This window comes from Oculina patagonica, chromosome 7 (genome assembly GCF_052425735.1).
Source record: "Oculina patagonica isolate OP01 chromosome 7, crgOcupat, whole genome shotgun sequence".
Lineage (NCBI taxonomy): Eukaryota > Metazoa > Cnidaria > Anthozoa > Scleractinia > Oculinidae > Oculina > Oculina patagonica.
In genome coordinates, this window is record NC_135764.1 from 24,368,440 (window position 1) to 24,394,248 (window position 25,809).

Below are 25,809 nucleotides of genomic sequence, written 5' to 3' on the forward strand. Positions count from 1 at the left end.
CATATTCTGATTGGTTATTTGTGCTTTATTATGACTGACCACGTTACCACTTAAAAGAACTGTGTCACGGATTTTAGCCAAATTTAGACATAAGAAAAATGGCCACCAAACACCAATAACAAAACAAATACAAAGAAAGTACATATATACAAAAGTTGAAGATTAAAATGGCAGTCTAAACAGCTTTCAAATTTAATCTCATTTGTTTGTAACTTTTAATTGAAAGCTATGGTTTTGGATCCATGATATAGAAGTAATTTCATCACTAACATTACGTTTCGTAGCGTAGTGGGGGTTTGGCAACACTTAGAAAAGACTTAACTCATCCATGACACAGTCCCTTTTAGCTGTCACTGGAAAACCACTCTATAAACAACTAAAAAATTGGACTTTTTTGCTCAAGCCTTGTTAAATGATATTGCTATTACACTGTGACACCCAATAATTTATCACTTAGCAACTGATGAGATCACAGGTCTATTTCAAACAGAAACTCTACAATTTAAACGTTCATCACATGGTACAATTGTTTGTACAACAAAACACCTTTTTCAAATTATAGATTATAAAAAAGCGATCATGTAGTACAGACACGTACCATGCAACAAGAAATCTTGGATGTCGGACTATTAGGTTAAATATTCAGGTTTACACCTTAATAAGTCTGCTCTTTTAAGATCATATAGCTCAATATGCATTGCAATGATAAAGTTACTTTTGGTGTGTATATTCTGATGAAATGTTTGTCAACTTGGCCGATCTCTTAACATTTTGCACCTAACAACATAACTTTGGTAGAACACTTAATCTAAAAACTGATTTAGACTTTGTTTCTCTTTCTTTCTTTGTTTACACTAATACCACAAAAAGCGTTTGAGATGTCTCACTGCATCAGCTTAAATTCGTATCTACATCTTTCTCTACTAAATGTCGTGTGCGTGATTTAATTTTCTAGTCACACATGCTAACTTAGTCAACTCAGTATCTCCCTCTTAATGACAAACTCAAAAATGGACAGTGGTCAAACGAGTGAAGAAAGTATTCAAGCTACTAGGGCAGTGCATTAGGAGCTTACTGGGTTCTCTTTAAAAACTATGTACGGTAAAGAAGACCTAGCCCAGTTACCGATGTTTAACAACTGAATGACGATATGCAGAGTAATTTATGGCATAATCAAACAACAAAGCCTAACTTTCCACTAGGTCGATAAAGGTCTATCTACAAAAATGTAAAAATTCAAGATTATCACTAGCCTTTGTAGTATAAACGTAATCCAAAGGAAAAGTATCCAAATAAAAACAATGCCTTATCGAGTGCAGCATGAATAAAGTTAAAGCACAATATTTGCAGAGGGTATAAGATTTATCTATAAAAGCCAGGTTTTATGAACACAAAAAATGAAACAACGGCACAAACACAAACACAAACAACACAAACGCCAACAAACAAAACAAGCGGACTGCAAAATGTAAAGTCTTGTGTGAAATGAAGATTTTAAAAATCAGAGAAAGTCGACTGTGACCTGGCTATCATCAACTACGGTCCTGAAAAAGAATATTAAAAAATATATTGTAAAGGAGGCTGTCACATATCAACCTAGTAAATGGCCCAGCTCATCATGAGTCTCTTGTAGCTCAGTTGGTTAGAGCGCCCAACCAGTATCTGGGTTCGATTCCTCTCGGAGACTCAGATTTTTTCTTTGTCTCATGCTCATGTCATTGTTGAATAATTCACCTTCATAATTAACACTGAGTTTAAAATTTACCATCTTTATTATCTACTACACACTTGATGATTTCAAAATTGCTGATACTAGCAGTATGCAGGACACGTGCCACATATCAACCTAGTAAATGGCCCAGCTCACCATGAGTCTCTAATAGTTCAGTTGGTTAGAGCGTCCAACTGGTATCTGGGAGGCCATGGGTTTGATTGCCATTGGGGACTCAGATTTTTTCATTGTCACATGCTCGTGTCATTGTTGAACAATTCATCTTCATAGAGGCTGTTGTCGTTCCTCATGGTAAAGTGCAATAATAAAGTATTATCGTTTGTCTCAAGATGTAGTCATTTTAGTACAAACTTGTTTAAAATTTGTTTTGGTGCATGTTAATGTTGCACAAGAAATGGTCCAGTGAAACAATGTCAATTTTGGGCACATTGCATCTTGTCACATACAAGTAAGAACTATTACTGACATAGAGGATCATGAATCATTTTATAAGCCAAGTTACCTGTGAAATTTGCGCCGACAAGCCAAGGCATGCTCATTCTTCTCAAAAGTCACCAATGCCTTATGTTTTGTTGTAGACATCTTCAGTTGCTGTTGAGGTAAAGAAAAAACTTACTTAAGGTGATTCCACGGTATTGCATTGCGCATTCTAGCTGCGCATAAGTTTTTGCGTCATTTAGCGCGTGCACGAGCGCGCGTGCGCACAGAACACTACGAGATTCCCTTTAGGCTAAGCTCGGTAAGGAAATAAATGGTCATTTTCTCTTAAACGAGCACGGTGACCCCCATTTTTTAATGCAATAATTTAAATGTCATACGGTTGTCTACAATATATTGCAATTTAAAGAAAAGTTTCAAATTCTACATTGAGATATTTTAATTTTAACGTGCGCACAGAGCAAAATCTTTAATTTCTTCATTATCTTAATTCCTGTACAATAAGAATAGTTTTTAATATAAGATCAAAGTCTATTTTGTTGAACTAGACTAATTTTTTAATGCAAAAATGATTTTTCTCAAAACAATAGCAATCCCCATTTGGATTACTAGGGTTCCTAATATATACCTCGCGGGTCGTATATTTACTATAATGCCATCCATTTTACACAAAAACTAGCGCGGTGACCCCCATTTTTTATTTCATTTTTTTAATCCTCATAACATAATTGTAACCTGGACCAAGTTTCAGAAAACTTTTAATACTCCTTCTATTTCAGTGGAATCACCTTAACTTCTAAGTTAATAAAATTTACTCCTCAACTATGCACTTTAGTTATGAACAGATGACATCATATCAAAGAAAAGGTCACAAAACAAAGTCAAAGTCAATAATACCTGAATTGGGCCAATCCCCTGTAGAAGTTCTTTCAGTCTGCTTGGTGTTATCGTTTCGGGTAAAGAACCAATCACAACACGGTTTGAAGGTTTGCCGCTGCTAGATGCCTTGGTTACGACAACACGGTTGCCTTTTGAGTCAGGCGTGGAGCCAGATGTCTTACTCTTACTTTCTGAAGGTCCAACTACGATACGCTGTAAAAGACAACAACGACGACATCAACAATATTGTGGAAATAATTACAAGGCCTTAGAAGCAAGCAATCCATTTCTATTGTTTTTCAAATGTTACTTATTTCTGTTATTATATTATGTAAAGCACCCCCTTGTAGGTATCCTCTTTATGCGTGAATGCCATTATTGCACTGAGTCATAAAAATAATTTTGTTGTAGAACAATTTTTTTTTCCTGCTTGACATACTTTTCTAGAATGACACACATGTACTTTACATGCAAGTTAGAAATTTAAAGTGAGTCAAGCAAGAAAAGTAAATTTGGTTCCACAAAAGGAGATACATAACTCGAAACGATATAGTATTCAGCCATGAAGAATATGCCGCCTTGTGCTTGCAAAATGCCTGACGTCTATTTAAGAAACATTTACAACATTGTGGTTTCAACGCCACAGGCCCTTCAAATGCTTACCAAGCAGGATGAAAAGAAAAAAAAAATGAAATAAACAACAGCCAACTCATCAAATACCAGCTTTTTTGTTAATTCTGTGTACCCACCTTGGAAGAACTACTTTCTGAGTGTTTGGACTCTCTACTTTCCCTTCTGTGAGATGATCGATCTCTGCTTCGACTTCTTCTATGACCTTCCTTTGGCTTCTCTCTGTCCCTAGTTCTGTCTCTCTCCCTCTCCTTGGCTTTGTCACGATCCCCTCTGTCCCTCTCTCTTTCTCTCTCTCGTGGCCTGTCGTGACGTGGTTCTCGGGAGTCCCTTTGTTCACGTGGCTCTCGCTCCCGGGGTTTTTCTCTTTCATTCCTCTCACGGTTTCTGTAGGCTTCTCTGCTTCTGTCAGGTCGTTCTCTACCATAAACAACATAAATGGACAAATCAGAACTATGCTTGTTAAAAGCTGCTTAGATAGCTTTCTAGTTTGGTTCCCTCCAGTCTTGGACATCTCATTAACAGCAACATATAATTCAATTGCCACAAATCTTACTCAAAATAATTTAGAAGCACACTGAAATGATCTTTCAGACTTTTGCACTAACCATTAACATTAAAGGTCAATGCCCCGAAATAAAACTGAACATTGATTTTCAACCAAACTTTGCCTACTTGTTGATTACCTTAAGGGGACTTAATTTTGAAATTTAAAAAGTGGGGTTTCCATATTCGTTTAAGAGCAGGAAGACCTTGTATATACCACATAAATCCTTAATAATTCACTTGTGAGTACTGGCATAGTACACATTTCTAGTGATAATTTATTTTTCAAACAAAAAAAAATTGATCTGTTTTTGTTTTACAGAAAGAACTTGATCGCTTTACCCAAAATCTAAGAAGAAATTGATAGGTCACCATACTTGTTTACAACGATTTATTTTTGTCGCCAATTAAGCCGCATAGAAAAAGCCGCCATTTTGTTTATGTGCGTGCGCTAATTACCGGTACGCGTAAAATTCTGCGTAGTACGGATGCGCAATGCAATACAGGGCAATGACCTAACTTGCTTCATTAAAAGTTTGACTATCAACAGGCTTGAAGAAATGATAAATTCCGAAACAGCAATCCTCAGAATTTATTTGAAACTTTAGACTATGCAACGCAACAGCAAATTGCCCAAACCTTGCCCTGTCTCTTTCACGACTCCTGTCAGGTCTTTCCTTGTCGCGTTCCCTGCGAGTGTCCACTCGTCTTGGATGGGGGGCTGGCTTAGCTGTACGAAGGGGTGATCTTGGCTGTGGAATGCGTGGCGAGACTGATCTGGAGAATGACCTTGACCTGGAAGATGATCTGAAAAATGAATGTTTTGTCTAAGTTGACTGAATTAGAGTCTAGTTTCATGTGATAAAGAAAGGTAAAGTGGCCCATACAACCAGAGCTTATCCTGGTTTCTGTAGCATTAATTAGCATTTAACCGCCGCCTAGTTAGCTCAGTTGGTATAGCGCCGGACTGCTGTGCGGGAGGTCGTGGGTTCGAACCCCAGACCGGACCAACACTCAGGGTTTTAAAATAACTGAGGAGAATGTGCTGCCTTTGTAATTACATCTGCAAATGGTTAGACATTCTAGTCTTCTTGGAAAAGGACGATAAACCGTAAGTCCCGTCTCCTGTATCTTCAGTCTTATCACAGGGGACGTTAAAGAACCCACACACTATTCGCAAAGAGTAGGGCACGAAGCTTCCGGTGTTGTGGTCTGGCCTTGTGTAGTAAATTACAGTATGTGTACAGCGCATTTGAACATATATATATGAAAAATGCGCTATATAAATTCATTATCATTATCATTATCATTATCATTAAGCGACAAGGAGTATTGCTACTCCCAACAGGATGGGATGCTAGTCCATTGCAGGGTTACCCCCAGCAGTTAATTCACCGGTACCCATTTATACACCTGGGTGGAGAGAGGCACTGTGAGAGTAAAGTGTCTTACCCAAGAACACAACACAGCGCCCTGGCCGGGGCTCAAACCCGGGCCATTTGACTCGGAGTCAAGTGTGCTAACCATTAGGCCACCACGCCTCCCCAGTTTCACGTGATAAACACATGCAAATTTGACTAGAATTTGGCATGTTTCTTTTTGTTTGCATAAAAATTATTTTCTTAAATGTTGACCGACACCTTTAGAATGCCTCTTCTCTTCGATCTTTTTACCACTGGATGTTCTCAACCTTTTTGCAAAACCAAAACTGAAACAAGGTTTTTGATAGACAGGTAAAAAAGGCAAGTGGCAAACAGAAGACAGAAGGTTTATCACATACAATGATATCTGGAAGGTCAAGCCAATCATTAATTAATCCAGGGCCGCAAATATTTTTTTTTTCACTTGAAAGGACATATGTTCTACTAAGACACCATCTTGTTCGGTCAAAACAAAATTGTGGTCGGACAGATTTTTATTCATCGTTGCCGTAAAATAATTTACGATCAAAAAATTGTCTGGACGTCATGTCCGACCACGTCGGACATTAGCAAATTTTGGTCAGCCAATGTCCCATGACCGATTGTTATTTGCAGTGCTGTAATCCCATCGACATTTGAGTGTACCTGGATCGTGACCGCGATAATGATAAGGAGCGTGAGCGGGTCCAAGACCTCCCTGGTGATCTGGAGTAGGAACGTGATGCTGATCTTGATGGCGACCTTGATGCACTGCTGAAGTCACTCTCTGCACTGCCGGCACTGTAACGTCTGCGCTTCTTTGATTTATGACTCTATAGAGACGAATGAACTTGACAATTATAACAACTGGTCCCTTGAACTAACTGGCATCAAAATCTACTGGTGTAACAAAGTTTTTCTCTTCATATTGTTTATTTAGAATTGGAGACAAATCATTTGAAATTGGCAGCAGTGTGGTTCACCATGTTTCTTGTAAGAAGCAGCAGTTTTGGTTATGCTTCAAAATTTCAGGCAGAGAAAAATCTACTGGTGACAGACAATTAGGCAAACTTGTATAAAGTAGCTTGAGGTAGGGTTTGTGTGCAACCGGCTTTGATTTCACTCATTAAACTAAATCTTTTACAGCAAAAAGAAAAGTGTAATGTACTCTAATCTGAAGGTCCTTAATGTTTACATGGAAGAAAGTGAAATCATTTGAAATTGGCAGCAGTGTGGTTCACCATGTTTCTTGTAAGAAGCAGCAGTTTTGGTTATGCTTCAAAATTTCAGGCAGAGAAAAATCTACTGGTGACAGACAATTAGGCAAACTTGTATAAAGTAGCTTGAGGTAGGGTTTGTGTGCAACCGGCTTTGATTTCACTCATTAAACTAAATCTTTTACAGCAAAAAGAAAAGTGTAATGGCTTAATTTAATCAGAAACTTGTCTACTGAAAGCTGTTCCTGACTCCAGATTGGATAATAGGGCCCATCAGATTGGAGTTCGAGCATAAGATTGAGTATGAGTACGACTTTTCAATCCTAGTGCTTATGCTTTTGATTTTCATACCTATTCTGTACCAATAGTCTCCTTTTCAACTAGTTAGCAACAGGGAGAAGTGAGGGCTTTGAGAAAGTGTTATAAAAGAAACTCAAAAGTGGTTCATGTACTTTTACTTAATCTCCTATTTGTACTCTAATCTGAAGGTCCTTCATGTTTACATGGAAGAAAGTGAATTCAATAATTACATGGTCACACTGTTGCTGTGAAACATTTCTTATTCCTCAAACTCACCTTTGTGTGTTTATCCAGACCATATGCAGCGGCATAAGCAGCATCTCTTTGCTGTTGCATCATCTGCTGCCACTCTGCACCGTACACAGCAGCATAATCATATGGATACTGCTGCCCATAGGGAAACTGCTGCTGCTGTCGAGCTGCTGCTGCCGCGGCAGCCGCTGCTGCAGCAAACCCAGCCCCTTGTGCTGCAGCCATAGCGGCTGCTGCATTGTAGCCTGGTGGTGGCACTCCAGCTCGCATTGCTGAATTTGCGGCATCCATATTAGACACTGTCACACGATTACCAATGACAATGCGATCAGGTTCAGACATGGGCACCTCCGGATGCTGGTTCATTATAGGGGGTCGCATTCCTGGCTGCATGGCTCCTGGATGCATTGGGCCTCCAGGGGGCATTGATGTAGGAGGCATCCCAGGTGAAGGTCCCCTAGGTGCCATGGCTGGGTGCTGCTGCTGCCCTGGTAAGGGGCTTGGTCCTCCTGGTGCACCGCTGGGATGTCCTGGACCTGGTCCCCCTGATGCTGGGGTACGCCCTGGTAATGGACCACGTGGTGGCATCATGTTTGGTGCCCCTGGAGGGGGACCCTGTAAAATGAAAAAAAAAAAATAGGTGTTGGGTATGGCAAGGGAGGCACAGGGAAGATTTCTGCAGCAAGACCCTAAAAAATAAACCAGCAAGTATCTTGTACCAGTAATTGAAAGCAAAACTTTGATGGCTGCATGGCACTTGGTTGTATAAATAATATAGGTCAAATGTTATCTAGTCTAGTACCAAAAACGTTCCAAACAACCCAAAAGTTTTGGGTCTGGCTCTTCAGCAGTGGATAACTGTTCATTATAAATGGACCACAAGATTTGATTTTCAAATTAATAGGTTCTGTCTCTTGCACACATGTTGGAATTGAGGCTGTGCAGCTGGCAAGTCCCAAATCGGAAAATGAGACACATCTCCTGCTTTTCCTGTTTGTTTCTTTGCAGAGTTTGAAAATGCTGCAGAGAGCGCTTTGGCAAACACCTTAGTATTACCAAGAGTGCACCTGGTATTCCTGTCACATAGCATTTTAGATTTCAATGGACACAATTGAGCTGACGCACAGGTTCATGGCACCAAGCTCTGTAGCAGAAACACCCAAGGATCTTACTTACCCTAGGTTGCGACATCGCATTGACACCAGGACCCATTCCACCATGGGGTGGCCTCACGTCATTCTCTGGAAAGTGACCAGGAATAGATCTTGGACCAGGTCCTTGCCCTGGGCCTGGCATAGGACCATGACCACCTGGGCCCATGGGTCTTGGGCCTGGTTCAGGTCCCATTCCAGGCCTGGGTCCTGGTTCTGGACCCATATGGGGACCTCTGACTGGAGGTGGTCCTCGAGGTCCGTGGCCAGGTGGAAAAGCACCCTCTGGGCGTGGACCTGAATGGGAAACTGGCACAGGAGGTCCTGGCATCTCGGGTCTTGGGGGACCTGGATGTGGTCCTCGCATAGGAGGTGGACCTGAAAAGAAGAAAACAAAACAAAACATGATAAGTTTTGTGTGACAGTATACCATGCTCAATTGTGCTTTACAATGTGAAATTGCTGTGACAACACAATGCTAAGACAGAATTCAACTTCTCATTTTTTATCAATGGACAGAATATTCTGTTGAGTGTGTTAGGAACACCCCTGGAAAACCTTTGCACATCTCCAAGCAATGGTTCAGAGTTTTCATTCTTTCAGAATCTCTAAAACAATTTTACACATAGGGGTTTTTTGCCACACACCAAATATTACATGGCTGCTTGAAGAAACTGTTTGGCAGATGTTAAACAGACAGTTTTGAGCAGATTTTCTATGACAGTTTCATTCAATTAAAATGTTCCTTTGAGTGGTAGGGGCAGCACTGGATTTGAGATCAGACACGGCTTCATCCCTTCTGACCACTAGCTGGAGTTGTTCTTTGTAGTGCCAAGTTCACCCCTATAGCTATTCTTGTAAACAGCAAGTTGTTGGTCTGCCTCCCGCCATTCGGGATTTTCAACCATGTTATGTTTATTGACAGGTACAATATTTATTTCAATGTTTGTTTGCTATGGCCCTGAAAAGCCCCTTCCAGGAAGTGGTCAATTGAGTATAATTATAATGTTATTATTAAGTTTACTTTTTATTTATTTTATTGATTCCTTACCCTCTGGCATTCCTCTTCCACCAGGTGGAGGTCTAAAGTGCGGGTTGATGTGGATATTCTTCCCCTGTGGTGGCCCTGAAAAGTGCAGGCAATTTCCTTTAGGACATAATCTGACACTGTGTACCTTACATTATTGATGTGCACATTATAATTCAAGGGGAATAAGCACCAAGTATGTAAAGAGATGTACTTGAGGACATTACTTGCATCAAGTTTTGCAACACAAACCACTGATTACCATCGAGTGAGAATCTTGGGTAGCTAAATGGCTTATCCCTCTTTGGGAGGGAAGAGGGGAGGGGAAGGGTATGCAATCAAGATCATCAAAGACTACAAAAAATCTTTGGAGAAAATAAACCAACATAGTAAATGGTTTGAACCCAAGATATCACTCAGGTCATATGGTGTGATCGTCTGGGTTAGATTAGATTTGAAAAGAAATGTTGTTTGTGACTGATGTTTCAACAACCTGAGCAGACGTCATCTTCAGAGTCAAGTGACTATGAAGTTGGATGAGTCACTTCACTCTGAAGATGACTTCCGCTCAGGTTGTCGAAACCTCAGTCACCAACAACAGTTCTTCTCAGAACTACTCTGACCCAGACAATCACACTATACGACCTCATAAACCAACAGTTGTAATGTATGACCACAATTTGATTTAATAATTTTATCTCAAAACAAAAGAGTCACATTCCAGTCAGAACAAAATGTTGTGTCAGGCCTATAGGCATAACACAGCCAAAAAAGATATGTTTCCAAATTAATGTAGCAACCAACTATGGCAAAAGGGAATCATTTTGTCAAGGGCAGGCAGATCTACAGTGAACAAATCATAAGACTCATACTTGGTGGGGGAAATGGTCCATCACGTGGTCCAGGCATCTGACCAGGAAGTGGTCCATTGGGTCCGGGTGGAAAGCGAGGTCTGGGACCAAATCCAGGTCCATGATCCAGCCCAGGCCGATGCCCAGGCCCAAGCCCCATTCCAGGTCTAGGGCCATGCATAAAGGGGTCTGGTCCTCTGGGAGGAAATGGGGGATGCATTCCTGGTCGAATCATTCCTGGTGGTGGTGGTCCCCTAAAATAAAAAGAAAATAATCAAATTATGTCACCTCTAATGGCATCTGTGTGTTAGGCTGAATGCGTGGCAAGTGGACAGATAAGTAACGGGTAAACAAGCCGTTCAGTTCAGACATTGTGAATGGCCAAAATGCTTCGAAAAATTTTTACATGGATGAATTTGAACAAGTGAACGGATGTTAAAAGTTTTTACATGGATGAAGTCAAACGGCTGAACAGATGTAAAAAAAAATTTCACACGAATGAAGTCGAACAGCTGAACAGACGAGGTGGAACGGCTGTACAGCAAGAGAAACTTTTTGAAAGCTGGCTGTGAACAGCTGCAAAAGAAATTAAAGACTCGCTACAAATGGCTACACTGCTATGAATCTCAGTCTTTTGAGAGCAAAGGAAATGTATGCATTCACTTGCTGTATTATGCAACATGTCAGCAAATGGTTGCAAATGCATAACGCATGGCTTGATAAACATCTTGCTCATCGAAACACTGCGACACTGGCGCTTTTCTCACTACATGTATCATCGGAATTAAAGGCACAATTTATAGCAATGGAAATTTACATGATGTGCAAAGTATTTCTGGTAATAATTTAGTGGTAGCAAATTTTCCTTGCAGTAAACAAAGAAGCGGGCATGAGTATCAAATTTCACTGCTGTCACAAAATAATCTCAAAGACAGAACATGCAACACCAACGCCGACACATCTCCTTACTCAAGACTACTCTGGTCAACAAAAGTTACAAAAAAAAAAAAAAAAATTAGAAGGTTAATACATACATCATTGGTCCTCCTCTACCACGACCCCTCCCTGCATCTCTTCTATTCCAGTTTCTGTCATCGTGTTTTTTGAAGTCCCTCTCTAACAGTGAAAGAAGAAAAAAAGCAATCATTATGCTTCTTTCTCGCCGATACACAACAAATTAAAGGAAGTATCAATCCCAGTTAAGCAGAATGCATAGCTATCAGGTGGTACATGTAAATGAGCGGAAAACTTGACCTTGTTCATTTAGAGCGGTTTTCACTTGAGTGTCGAAAGCGAATTGCGTTTGCATTGGTTTTGCATTACTACGCTTAGTGATTGGCTTAAAAATCTCGCGCCACTTTCTCAGCCAATCAGAACTAAAACCAAAACCAATCGTGACTTGCTCGCGCACGTTTTCCCGCGCTTTGTGCCAGCTACATGTATTTGCTTCGAGTTTTGATTGGTTCACTGGATTGCCTGTGTCCTTTGTGATTGGCCAGAGTAATAACTTTGGTTTTGGTTATACGACACTCAATTGAAAACTGCTCTAAGTGAGTGATATGGAATTTCTTGGCCACACACAGAGTATATCAACCGAGTACAGACTGGATGTGAAAGATTTTTAGGTAATCTGTGGTCAGCAGTGCTGGAAATTACTGTCGTCCGATCAAATATGCCCGAATGTTCGGCCAATTTTGCAATATGTTCGGACATGATGTCCGAGAACTTACGTGACTGTCTTGGAAAGTTTTGAACGCATCTGATTTGAAATCGAAATTTTTTACTGTTGCTCTCGAAAATGGTTGATATCTGAACCGTTAGTTCATGTGATTGTCTAAAATCTGACCTGTTCCAGCTAGGAACAATAATTATAATAATTATTTCCCAAAAAAACTACCGGGCGTGACGAGTGAGCGTGACTTGGCACCCATCAACTTAATTTAATAAGAGCTTCAAAGTACTTAAAAAATACCGAAGGATTTATTCTCACGTTACATCTTCAAGCTATAAAGTATTCTGAAACCTTGTCTTGGATTTGGGGAAAGAATGTAGTCGCTTGTTAATCAACCACTACTGGTGACTGTTTGTATAACTCTTGTTCACGTTTGTTGATTGGTGATGATTCTCTGAGTAGCTGTCTTCGGATTTTAACTGCTTTAGAAGAAGAATCTTCTGATCAGTGATGTACTCAACAGAAGCAGTTTTTGAAGCAGGAATAGTTTTTGTAGCAGAAGTTATTGATTGATATTCATTAACATTCAGCTCTTTATATAACATTCTTTTTACTTTTTTAAATGCAAATCACATTTATGCAAATTAGTGTCCGACCAATTTTGCAATATGTCCGTTCAAAAGTAAAGTTTAGAAGGACACATGTCCTTTCAAGTAAGAAAAATTATTTCCAGCACTGGGTCAGTGTGCATTAAGTACATACCGGATTTAACTTTAGTTAGCGATGTTTTTATTATCAGTCCCCTCAACAGGGTGGAATCCTGTATTGTCTAAGGCAATAAACGCCCCTGGAGCTACCCACAAGATGCCAGCGCAATTCTAACCTCTACTGAATTCAGATGTCCAGTCTGTCAGAGTATTTGCTCTTCCTGAATTGGACTGCAAAGTCACAGGCGAACTCATGCAACCTAATTTAATTTAATTTTAATTTAATCACTGCCAAGTGGATATCTTACTTGATATTATTACTAGGGATTACCAACACCCCCAAGTAAATCATTGTGTACTTAATAATACTTTTAAGTTTTGTTCTACATGTACATACTTGGCTCAGGTTTCTCAAACTTGTGTTGTTCCTTTGGCCGCTCAGACTTAAAACGTTGTCTTTCCTTTTTCCCTTCATCTTCACTGTCGCTATCATTTTTTATCTCCTTTTTTACTGTAGCAATTTTAGACTCCTTTTTCTCTTCCGCTGTAAAAAAAAACGTACCGTAATTTAATTTCCAGCCATAATCTTGTATACAGAATGTACATGTACAGGTTAAAAACTGTTATTCAATTGAAAGTGCTTCCAGGCTAACACATACAAAAATTTTAATGTCATATACTGTATTTTCTCAATTAAACACCTCCGGCGTTTATTTCAAACTTGGCTTGGTGAACCCGGCATTTATTGGAAGCCGGCGTTTAATCGGGGCCCGGCGTTTATTAAAAGACTGCAATTTTCTGCCAATTTTTCAGATTGATTTATTGTTACCGATCTTTGAGACCAAAGGGCAGTTTGTCTGCAAGGCAGGACGATTTTTCTCTTCATTCTGCCCCGAAAAACTGTCCATGGGTATCCAAAGGTGATTATTACCCAAAGGCACATTACTACGGTTTGAATAGTTTATGTTGCAATCAAGTTTTGTGACAAACAGAATAAATTTACTAAGTTCTTAGCTTGACCTCAAATAAACGCCGGTACCTCGAACAAACGCCCCCGGCGTTTATTTAAAAACTAGCAATTTTGACCCGGCGTTTATATGGGGCCGGCGTTTAATTGGGGTCCAGCATTTAATCGAGAAAATATGGTATGCACTTTATCATCATTCATGTATACATGTAGGACTTTTAAAAGGGGCTTTGTCATGGATTTTAACAGATTTTTAAACAGCCAAAATTTATATTTGTGTCGTAGGAAACCTAAAAATAATGGTTGAGTTTTATTAATGTTATGGTTTAATTTTATATTTGGTTTCATTTTTTTTCAAACCAGTTTATTTTTTTCCAACCAGTTCAATTTTTGAGAACAGTTTAATTTTTTTCAATAAAGATATTTTACAAATCAGAGTTGTTGTTTGTTCTTTCTGTATGGTTGAAGTTAAGCAAAGTGTTTGGGCTTAGGGTTAGAGGACCCCTGTTTTAAAAGTTATATGAGTCAAGGTGATTTTAACACAAAGTTATTACTTATTAAATTACGGCCTCCTTTAGAGTCTCACCATGTTGCTTGCGGTTAGTTTCACTCCAGTTTGCTTGCGGTTAGTCTCAGCTTGGTTTGCTTGCGGTTAGTTTCACTCCAGTTTGCTTGCGGTTAGTTTCACTCCCGTTTGTTATGGTTACAGTTTACTAGTAAGTAAGGGCAGCTCTATTTTCAAATGAATAACACGGTTTACAGTTGTAAGATTTCACTTTTAATGGTAATTTTTTCACATACAACTTGTTCTCAAGGTTCAAGATTCTTGGCTTAGCAACAATAAATTACATGGTCTGCTAATATTGTCCAGAAAGGTTACATTTCATTAATGCAACTTTGCTAACCGTATTTAAAGTAATACATTTGTCTCTATAGTCTTCAATTTCACTCATTAATACTATCTTTATAATTAACATCAAACATTATATTATGCTGTGCTGAAAAATTGGAACATTTTGTTCTCCATTCAAATTATGCATTTTGGATGCTAGCCTGTTTACAAGCTGACGTAAAGGAAATTTCTTTGGTATAATCAAATGAAAGATTGGTAGCAGTACAAAGATTTAATCTTGTTGGAGAAATGAGAGTTTGGATTCTTCCAAACTTTGTCACTACTCTGGCATATTGGTTTTCTAGTTCAGTTATTTTTCCTAACAGCATGTTTGGGTGGAATAGTGATGTTTTGTCCACTGTCAATTTTGATAGAAACTACATCACCAACTTTAAACTGATTACATTTCTTGGCAGATTTCTTTTGACTCTGTTGTACCATTTTTTCATTATATTTGGTTTGGTTTTCCGAGATTTTAAGCCTTTTTCTTTGTCTTTCCTCTGTGGATGTTTCATTGTACTCTTCCACTTCCATTATTTCACTGGTGCTTGCTTCCAAATGTGCATCTGGGTCTTCAAGTTGGTCATCATTCTCATCAGAAATGACTTGTTGTGTGGCAGATGTGGACACTTCTCTGTGAGGTTTCATGCCGAAAACTGCTTCGTAAGGTGTTGTTTTAATGGCAGAGTGGTATGAGATGTTGCGTGTGTAACACACTTCACCCAAATATTTGCACCAATTTGCGACATTCTTTCCGGCCGTGCTGACTATGCAAGTATGCATGTCTTCCTTGCATGACCTATTGGATCGTTCAATTAATCCTTGTGTCTGAGGTGTCCTTGGTGCGCCATGTTTTATGGTGATGTCATTGTTTGCACAAAACGTCTCAATGTTTTTGTTTCGAAATTCTTTTCCATTGTCGCACAGTATGTTTCGTGGAAAACCATACGTGTAGCAATATTCTTGTAATCCATTAAGGACGTTTTCTCCTGTTTTAGCTGTGAGAGGGAAAAGGCTCACATGTTTGGTGTGATGATCTGTTATGTTTAGGACCCACGTATGAGATTCTATGCATTGGCAAGGGCATTTGCGAAAGTCCATTAAGTCCATTTCGACCATATGCAGGAATGTTGGAGCTTGGAAAGGTTGCTGTACTAGCTTGACATGGCTTGTTACTGATCTTTGTTCCGCGTGAAATTTACACATTTTCACGAAGATGTTGATTAATTTTTGGTTTACCTCTGCATATTTTTCGCGCAGCCATTTAGTTGTTATTTGCCTTCCCCTGTGGGCAATTCTTCTGTGAGCGTGGGATAATACTTCAAATAGTTCTCTTTTTGGAACAACCTCCTTGTTGTCTTTAGTGAATACTTTGTTGTTTTTGTGAGGGAAGGAAGAGAGGGAGGTAGGTAGGGACAAAAAATTCTCGTTATTTTTCCGTGTTTATTCTTTTCAACCCCCCCAAAAAATACCATGCCCCTATTTTTCACCACACCCCAAAAGATGAAAGCCCTTTTCAGACAGTTGATAAATAAACTGGTTTAAAAAAAATAAACTGGTGCAAAAAAATTGAACTGGTTTGAAAAAAAATAAACTGGTTTGAAAAAAATGAACCACTGACAAAAATTAAACCACAACATTAACAATAATTATTGCTATATTAGAGCACCAAAAAAGTGTAAACAAGCATCTTTGGCTGTAGATGGCTAGGATGGAAATGGATTATAACTTGAAAAACTGAGGCTAAATTTTTTAAGTTGTTTCTGTGCATCTTCAAAAAAATCAATATTTATAGCCGTAGTTTGATTTCTATTCACAAATTAAGGTAATATCTTCCATAAGATGTTCAAAGATAATGTTTTCCATGGGTTAAGTCACCAACCATAAATTTCAGAACAATTTAGACCAATAATCTGCGAAATCCCTGTGATGAAGCTCCTTTAATGTAGGCATAGCAACAAAAAGTGAGGTTGTACCTTTCTGAGGCGTCTTCTTGCTGTTTTCAGCTGCACCTTCAGAAAGCCCTTTGATCTCTTTATCAATTTCGTCCAACTCATCATCGCCATGAATGCTCACAGCGTCCAAATCAACATCATTTGCACTGTGAAATAACATTTAGAAAAATATGTTTAGGCATTAGACATAAGTAAAGAGATTTTTGGCCGCGCTACCAATTTTGATGTTAAAGTGCCAGTTTTATTTTTAAATTTCCATAAAATAACATTTAGACATTATGGTCCCAAAACTGGCAATCTTCATCTAACTAACTTTGTCACACTCTCTCCATTAATACTCTGGTGTCCAGTTTGTTGCACATCCATTTTTTTATGATTGACATTCGATCAAGGGTTTAGCCAGAACAAGAAATGGACTTGTTAAAACATAAAGATGAACAATATCAAGCCTGCAAATAACAGTCAGTCATCGGACAAATGTCCGGTAAATTTCAGCTTTTAACCGGCAAAATCTTGGCCTGGTCGGACATTATGTCCGTGCATGTCTGTAAAAAAAAAAACATCAATTGACTCCGAGTTTGCAGCCCAAATATCCGTTTCCACAGTGTGTTGAATCTATGCAATCAATCTTTTATGCAATCGTGGACGCAGGATAGCAAAACATTCGCAAAAACATTTGAAATGTCAAGATTAAAACCCGTCAGATACCGTTTCGCATCAGCGATCGGGAATAAATAAACTTCCACCAAGCCGACCCGACAGCCAGACGTCATGTCACCATGTTTGCATTTTGTTGATAATCTTTAAAAATTGTTAACGCTCCACTTCGAAGAATATACTGTACACATAATTTAAACTATGTCATAAAAGATCGCTTATTTCTTCTTATTTGACTTCGCTACATGTGACTGTCACAAATAAACATTCAAAGTCTTATTTTATTACGTGCCGGTTGCCGCAGGGTGTTTGTTTAATAACTCCAAGTTTTGTAGATTAGATTATTGACCGAGAAACAAATCAAATCTAAAATGTTTCAAAACTTTTTCCAGAAGTTTTTCAATCAGAATGAATGCAAATTTGTTTCATGAACATCTTTGGTTCAAATAATTGTTTTTGACTTCGTTGACAGTAGACAGTTTTTTCATTGCGTGAAAAGCGTGAAATGTGCAATTACGCTTTGTAGTCAATCGAAAATTGAATTTGAATGCAACAAGTTCAGCGCAATTGAAGATTGTTTTCAGAAAGGGTCAAAGAATAAATTTCAATCGCCTGATACAATCTTTTGACAATTTGTTTGTTGCTAGTCCAGAATTTTTTTTCTAGTTTGTCAGGAAAAAATAGGTAACATTTAAAACTCTTGATTAGTCACCTGAGTAGAAGCAAGACTTCCGGTCTAAAAATATTGCGCATACATTGGCCGTTTGAACTGTTTTGTTCCCAAAAAAATAAATCACTCTCTTTAAAATTTAATTTCTTCATACTGTTTTTTGTGTTCTGCTGCTATTATGCCAAATGGCATAATGCCAAGCAGAACATATTGCTATCAAAGGAGGGAATGGAATGTCTAGAACAATAGAAGTGTGTAACAAAAGAAAGTGGTAACAATAGGTAGCAGATACTTTCTTTTTTATAGACTAAGTAAAAAGGCATTGCTATCATTTAAATTTGATATCTTAACTATCAACTAGTCTATATGATAAAAATTTCTCCGTTTCTGATATAAAAAAGTGTGTTTAAATAGACAATTCGTAACAATAGAGTGTAACAATGGGGAGTCCAGGCTCCTGCTTAGAGCTCTATATCCTGCTAGATTTGTACGTGTGTGAGCGACGGTTTTGGCCTGCTTTCAGAGTTGTGGCTTGTGACGCACACAGTGGTTGCTAACGACAACGAATACGCAATCAGCCTTTTTTTTCCCTGGAGGAAAAAAATAAACCCTCACCGCCCGTTAGCTAATGTGAAATAAAAAATAATCAAAAATCCCATCCTGTATACGTCTGAGTGAAAGAATAACGAGCTATTGACAAAAAAAAATATATTGGATTGTTTTCAGTTTGCACGTTTGCTATTTATACGCGCTGAAACAGACCTTATTGTGGTTTGTGGTTTGTAACGTAAGCAGTGGTAGCTGGCATGTTGCTTTGTATGCACAAGGGTTACGACTTTTATAGGTTTCAAATGTCATAATAACTTGCGTGACGAATTATCTTGGTGTTAGCCAAGTTGACAGTTATCAATGTTGATACGTTATACCAGCAGAACACACGGACCCATTAGGGCCTATTTTTATTTTTTGTCCGACCAGACTGGCTTCTTGTCCGATCAAAACTGGCCCCTGGTCGGACAAATTACAAAAATTATTTTTGTAAACAAAAATTATTTGCAGGCTTGCAATATGCATCTTCCAGGTTCAACATTTTCACAGTTTTGACTTACCCTTCACCTTCATCATCACTCTTTAACAGATTTTCCTAAACAAAGGCAGATTAAAAAAAATCACAATTTACTTGTTTATAACACAATCAGCAAAAAATCAAAAACTGCTAACAGTATAAAAATGATGCATACATGCAGAGCTACAATGTACATGTAAACATGTCATAATAGTTTAATATTTATTACTATGAGACTCAAAAGTGTTGTTTATACCTCATCAAGATCCTCCAAATCGTCATCTGCCTTTTTGGGCTGGAAAATTAAAAAGTATTTAAACGTTTGATACAACCCTTCTATGGAAAATAGTTTATGATCAATTCAAACAGCCTTATTGCTTTCACCTAATGCAAGTTAAAGGAGAGGCCAGCCTTAGTCGTAGCCAACCCCACTTAGCTTTGCTGAACGGCACAACAGAAGCAGAAAAGTGATCCGCTTTCTTTACAGAGAAAGACAAAAAATCTGGGAGGGTTGGCAGGTCTGAGTTTTGTTTTTAAAAAAGTGAAAATCACTGGTCAACAGGGATAACTTAGAAATTGGACATGTTTGTACACAACCTACCTTCTTGGCAGCTGGTCCTTTCGCTTCTCCAGCAGCAGCCTTGGACTCTTGTTTACTAAAAGTGAAGTTTTAAATTGACTATTAACAGAAAAGTACATTGTTAAGTCCACAAGGCCAGATCTTGAAATACAAAGCGAGGGATGGAACTCGAATTTCCATGATGCAAAATTAATTTCAATTCTTAAGATTGGAGGGACAAGACAGTTGGCTCATGGGTAATGGAGCACACAGTTCTGTAGCTGTACGTAGTATCTACAGCAAATACAGCGGATTCAGGTTGAGCGTTTAATGGTCTCAGTTGTCATGTTTGTTGTCACAGTTGATTGATTGCATTGCAAAGCAAAATGACAGAGGTTGCTAGGTGGGAATGATGACATTCTGTCTGGGAAAAAGCACATTGTCACTCATCCAGCGACTTTTACTAGAAGAGGTATTTGTGTCTTGGATCTTATTATGGCGATTGAAGATTAATAACATCCAAGACACAAATACCTCTTCTAGAAAATCTTGATGATTTGGTAAGTGCAGAATGCAATATGGAACAATTGAAAGTATGATGTTTTATATATGTTTGTGTTTATTTGCTTTATTTTACTTTCGAAAAACTGTTCACAGGCTACTTGTATTCTTTCCCAGGTGTTCCTTACGCTAATCTTTGCAAACGTAACACGACACTTTTGTTCGTTTGTAACAAAAATAATACTTTTGTCTTCCTTGAAAATGCGATAACATGAAACTTTTGTTTTTTGTTTGTTTTACGGCGGCATCGATGACATTTGTTTAATTTAATTAAGTTACGGTTTAGACTGCACGAAAGACGATTCTCAAAAACTAAAGAAACAAATCTAATCAAAAAAACATATTTTTCGACAGGTTTTTTAAAACGCAGTACAGCTAGGATATTTGTTTCCTGGTTATCAGGTGTTCACGCCGAAAATCCCGGTGCAAGTTTTTGCATACCTAATTACGAAAGCGCTGTGAAAGTCTCAAAATCTAATTTAATTAATTTGCGGTTTTTACTTGGCGCCAAGAAGTCTGCAGGAAGCCTACCGCAAACACGCAATACAAGCGATGTTCATGATAGTTCCAGAAAACAACGTAGACTAATCTGCGCATGTGTTTGGTGTAAATTACGTTGAGTAGTACCACAAGGAGAGCAAAGGGTTTTCTGAAACAAATATATACGTTTGAGATCTTCATATGAAAGTAACGTAGATGTGCTCCAGGTTTTACCTAGGGGTACGGTCAGGTGCTCCCCACCCCCACCCCCTCCACAAGGAATAATTAATTAATTGATATTAATTAATTAATTGGTGATTAAAAGTTTACACTGTAGCGCTTTAGGGGTTTAGCGGACGACAGCCTCACCAAACCATCACAATAGTGCATTCTGCACTAAAAACCAGGATAACCAGACAGCCAGGATAAGATCTGACAGTATGGACCAGTGGGCCGTTTGTAACTTTGGTCTTCTTCCCGGTTTATCTTTTTATATTTCCGTGTTTATTTAACATATAACACTTTATCACAGTCTTCACTGAAAACAAGCTCTCTTACTTTGTTTTATCAGGTGTCATATTCTTCTTTGGTTTTGGACTCTCTCTACTTAGTTGCCGTTGGGGTTGCTGCTTCATGGGTCTCCTCCCCCTCCCCCTGTCGTTCCACGGAGGTGGTCCATCCATCTCCCCTGGAGGGAACCTTGGTCTCATGGGTCCTGGCATCCCCATAGGGCCAGGGGGACCATGAGGACCTGGCATGTGGCCTCGCATCATGGGCCCCATGGGTCCACGAGGGTGTGACCCTGGAGGGCCCATCATCATTGGACCTGGTGGTCTTGGCATGGGACCTCCTGGAGGCATGCGTGGCCCATGAGGGCCACCGGGGCCAAAGGGAGGAAATGGCTGTGGTCCATGGTGTCTGAATGGTGGTCTGGGACCTCGTCTTCCGTGTTCTAAGACATAGTGAGACAGTTGTGAATGTTATTGTATGTTTAAATAAACAGTACAGTACAGAACAGAAACTGCAATAAAAAAAATCCTTTTAAAACTTATAATTAAAAAAACCTTTTTGGAAAGCAATACCTATCTACACAGGGATGTAGCTAAGAAAACACTAAGCCAGCTCATAGACAAGCCCAGCTGGCTTTCTGGTCTTGGCATCTCTTAATGTTTGCCTTAGTCTTTGTTTTCATGTGAAATTTCAGCCGGTGAAATTAGCCAGCAGCCGGCCCTTTATAGCAACATCCCTGTCTACATCTGTATAAAAGAAAAATTTAACTTACCAAAGTCAACTCCGAGGCTCCCTAGTTCATCTGTCAAAAGAAACAAATCAACAAAGACAGGTTCAATAGTACAATATAACGTCATGCTCAATATTCTTCTCAGAATTTTGGCTGGATGTGTTCTGCAGTTCTCAAACCCTTTTCTTATTCTCTTTCAGACAAGAATTTACTACTGCTTACAAAGTGAGTTTGTTCTTCTGAACTCAGAACATTTGTTTCCATGTTAGCTATATGTTAATTTAAAACTGGTTTACACAATATCTCTAATTTAATAAAATTTTCGGAAAATCGCTAAATAAATAGTCAATAAATCTTGCTCGGAAAAAATTGTAAAATTAAGCCACTTATAATTGTAACCATAAGGTACATAGACAGAGGTGAGAACTTGAACATGGCAACACCCACTATCTGGGAGAGTACATTTCTAAACTACACAAAACTCTGCGATTTCTATTTGCCCAACAGGGTTTAGACTCATCTGGGTGTGTGGGTGATTGCCAATTTCATCCTTGTTGAGGAAAGTTAATTATGAAATCTCAATGTACAAAATGCAGGGCCACTTTAACAGAGCGTTTCACAAAACTTTTGACAAACGGTTTGCGAAGTTCGTTTGAAATTTCCGAAGTTCGCTGCGAACTTGGGAATTTCATTACATAGTTGTCAATCAAATCGCGAACTTCGAAACGAAGTTGCGAATTTCACGTGCGATGAAGTTTGCAAGTTGCGAAGTTCGAATTGCTTTCAACGAGACAGTTCCAAGTCTTCCGTCTATTTTCGATTGTAATGGTAGACTTGCCGAATTGTATTGCTGTGTTTAGGGACAAAAAGGACGAAAAACATAGCAGCTTATGTTTGAATTACTCTCAGCGAACGGAATTATTTACAAGTAGACTTCAGCTGAAACGTCTCACTTCGGATCAAGTCGATATGATGTTTTCAAGGAAACTAAGCTTACCTTTCGATGCAAAACACTCGCTGATGTATCAAGTTGATTTGCTGCAGGAAGAATCACCGCTCCCAATTAATTCGAGGTATTAAAGAGTGCAGAGCGAAGAAATATTTGTGAAACTAAAACCAGCGGAGAACTGCAGTCGGAGGTGGAAATGCGCAAGGTAAGTTGTTTACATATTTTTTACCACCAAGAAGTTTCGTTCGTTTTTGACTTCAGTCTATGACAATTAATTTTATTTCTATTGTGGCATTTCAATCGAAAATAGATAGAAGACGTACTTGAAAGCAACTCGAATTTCTCATCTTGCTAACTTAGCTGCACGTGAAATTCGCAACTTCGTTACAAAGTTCGCAATTTGATTGACAACTACGCAATGAAATTCCCAAGTTCACGGCGAACTTCGGAAGTTTCAAACGAACTTCGCAAACCGCTTGTCAAAAGTTTTGTGAAACGCTCTGTAAAGGAGAACATATTGTTTGTCTCAGCAGTGCACGCACAGAACAAGAACAAATGATAGTTTTAAAACTTGGGACTGTTTTTTCAGTGGTTTGTTTGAATTGTGGTCAGATTGTTCCATGGTGAGATCGCTCCCAACAAAACTCAGATCACTCCATCAAAAAAGTTAGAAGCTACAAGATAGTCACAAGTATAAACAACTAACTTTTACAATTCTTTTTTGTCAGCTTGTCATGAGCAAGGAACAATCCGAAAAATTTATTTTGACACTACCACATTTCACAGTTTATTTAGTGCGCCGAACTACGCAACAATCGACTGATTTTGGGCCCGCTTGAGTTGCCAAACATTATAAATTTCGCTGAATTATCTACGGTTCTGAGAAAATGTTTGACAGTTCCTGACAGCTTTTTTACGGCAAAATGAACAGCAAAATAACATGTTGGTCTGTATTTAATTCAACTTTTACTTCAGACTTTTAGTTATTTAAACAATCTGTAGCAAGTTATAAACACTATAAAGTCAAAACACGGAGCCATCGAGTTTCGAGTTTCAATTAAACTAAGTACTCAATCATCTTGATAGATGTTGTGGTTTAATTTTATATTTGGTTTTAAATTTTTTAAACCAGTTTGATTTTGATTTTTCATTGTCTCATATTGATTATCATAATCTGAAACAAAGGGAAATAAAAATCAAACTGGTTTGAAAAAGTTTAAACCAAAGATAAAATTAAACCACAACATAGACATTTTTTTAGCATGGAGCGAAGTCACTTCAGTTTGGAGCGATCTGACTGGGACAGATCTGACCATGGAGTGATCTGACCGGCAATCGTTTGTTTGACTTGATAGTGAATGTAAGCAGCAAGGAAAAACTGTTGTCCATTATGACTGATTCTTCTTACAAGGCCATGCTGCACTGACCTATAGCGGGGACAAAAGTACAACATCCAGATGTACACATACAAGAAAATGTGGCAGGAACGTGTTGCAGTGAGACGTCCCATTGTAACACAATTATGGGTCAAGTCGCTGCAACATGCCCTAGCTACATTTTCTAGTGTGTGCACCCATTGTAATTTTGCCCCGACTTCATGTCCCTGTGACATGTCCTTCATGTGTCCTCTAGTTTCACTCCAACAACATACATACATTCAGACCTCTAAGACTCATGATTTTGCCATGAGAGTCATAATTGCTTAGTACCTGGTTTTAATTATTTTTGTCCGTCAGTTGATCAATCTCCTGCCTTTACTAAATCTCCCTGTTTTTACCTCTCTTCAGATTTCTGTCTTTTTTTAGGTTAAGAGGTCTGTACATTAATTCATGTATGATTCTGCAGTGATTAACTCTAGTATCTTAAAACTGGCACTCAAAAATAGCAACTATCATCACTCCTTTGACTTAATTAAAAAAAATAGTTTGCTCATTGACTCATGAATGTCCAAGTTTTATCTTGACAAAAAGCCCATGTAGGTCTGAATGTGACGACCCACTTTTCCTTTTCAGGTCTAATCTAAAGCTCGTTTAATAAATTGTAATATAAACGAAAATAATTTGGTAGCTTACGCATACTGCATCTTAATTTGATCGATCATAAAATTGCAAGCGAAAAGCCCGAAATGCAGCCATTTGCCATTTGACACGGAAACTAAACAGAAATTCTACACAGCAGCTAATTACCGACAAAAAACACACATGATTTTAGCTGCTCCATTTGCAAAAGTACAAATATTATGGCTCTCAAACATTATTGTTTGCACTCAGTAAGTTTATTCGGATGTGCGAACGAAGAATCGCACTGAAATCGACCACGCGGTGAAACGGAGAAATTTACACGCTTTGTGCTGGAGAACGCCAACAAACGTCTTTAGCCTACCTTCGTGGATTTCTGAAAAATCCATCCTTTAGTTGACGAAGAACGATAAAATTTCCTCAGTTATACGTAAAGCATCTAAAAGTCGTTACGGCGGTAGCAACGAGGTTTATTTTCTTTGCAAAATGATGTGATGATTCTGATATTTCACCACAACAACTGCCCCGCCATTTTTCTGTGAGCTCGATCGATTTTTGTTCGAACGCACGGGAAGGCGAGGTTACAAATTGGCGTCAAAACGAGGCTGGTCTTGACAAAAGGCCGGTGGGGTAGGGGGTAAGAACATTCTCGGAGCAAAATATCCAAGGGAACACATTTAATATTTTCATGCAAAACGGCAAGTAAAAATACTTAATTGCGTAGAAAAAAAATTGTTGTGAGCTTCTCAAAAAGAAATAATAGACTCAGAGATAATAGCTTGTATATTGACAACCAATAATGGCCGGTTCTTCATCACATTACAACGTAACAATTATGAAAATACAGTGTGGAAATATTGAATGTACGTTATATCATGTAATGGATTCCTGGTTTTAAGATCTATAAATTAACTTCCTTTTCATTGTAGTTTCAAAGAGTAGTTTTATTGACAAAATATGCCAATATTTATGTATTTTTATTTGGTTTCTACT

At 38.6% G+C, this 25,809-nt stretch overlaps 1 protein-coding gene across 1 annotated transcript; it reads right to left on the bottom strand.

Moving 5' to 3' along the window:
* Positions 1 to 807: 807 nt before the first annotated feature.
* Positions 808 to 25,359, bottom strand: LOC144660437 (uncharacterized). The gene is made up of 19 exons (XM_078521054.1): positions 25,181 to 25,359; positions 21,892 to 21,921; positions 21,168 to 21,561; positions 19,611 to 19,665; positions 19,266 to 19,304; positions 19,053 to 19,087; positions 16,638 to 16,762; positions 13,200 to 13,346; positions 11,458 to 11,539; positions 10,445 to 10,677; positions 9,597 to 9,671; positions 8,571 to 8,923; positions 7,419 to 8,009; positions 6,292 to 6,458; positions 4,865 to 5,032; positions 3,799 to 4,099; positions 3,068 to 3,262; positions 2,235 to 2,323; positions 808 to 1,544 (listed from the first exon to the last, which is right to left on the bottom strand). Exons 1-19 carry the CDS (start codon positions 25,203 to 25,205, stop codon positions 1,502 to 1,504), a joined length of 3,147 nt encoding a protein of 1,048 aa, XP_078377180.1. The 5' UTR covers positions 25,206 to 25,359; the 3' UTR covers positions 808 to 1,501.
* Between the last annotated feature and the right edge of the window lie 450 nt (positions 25,360 to 25,809).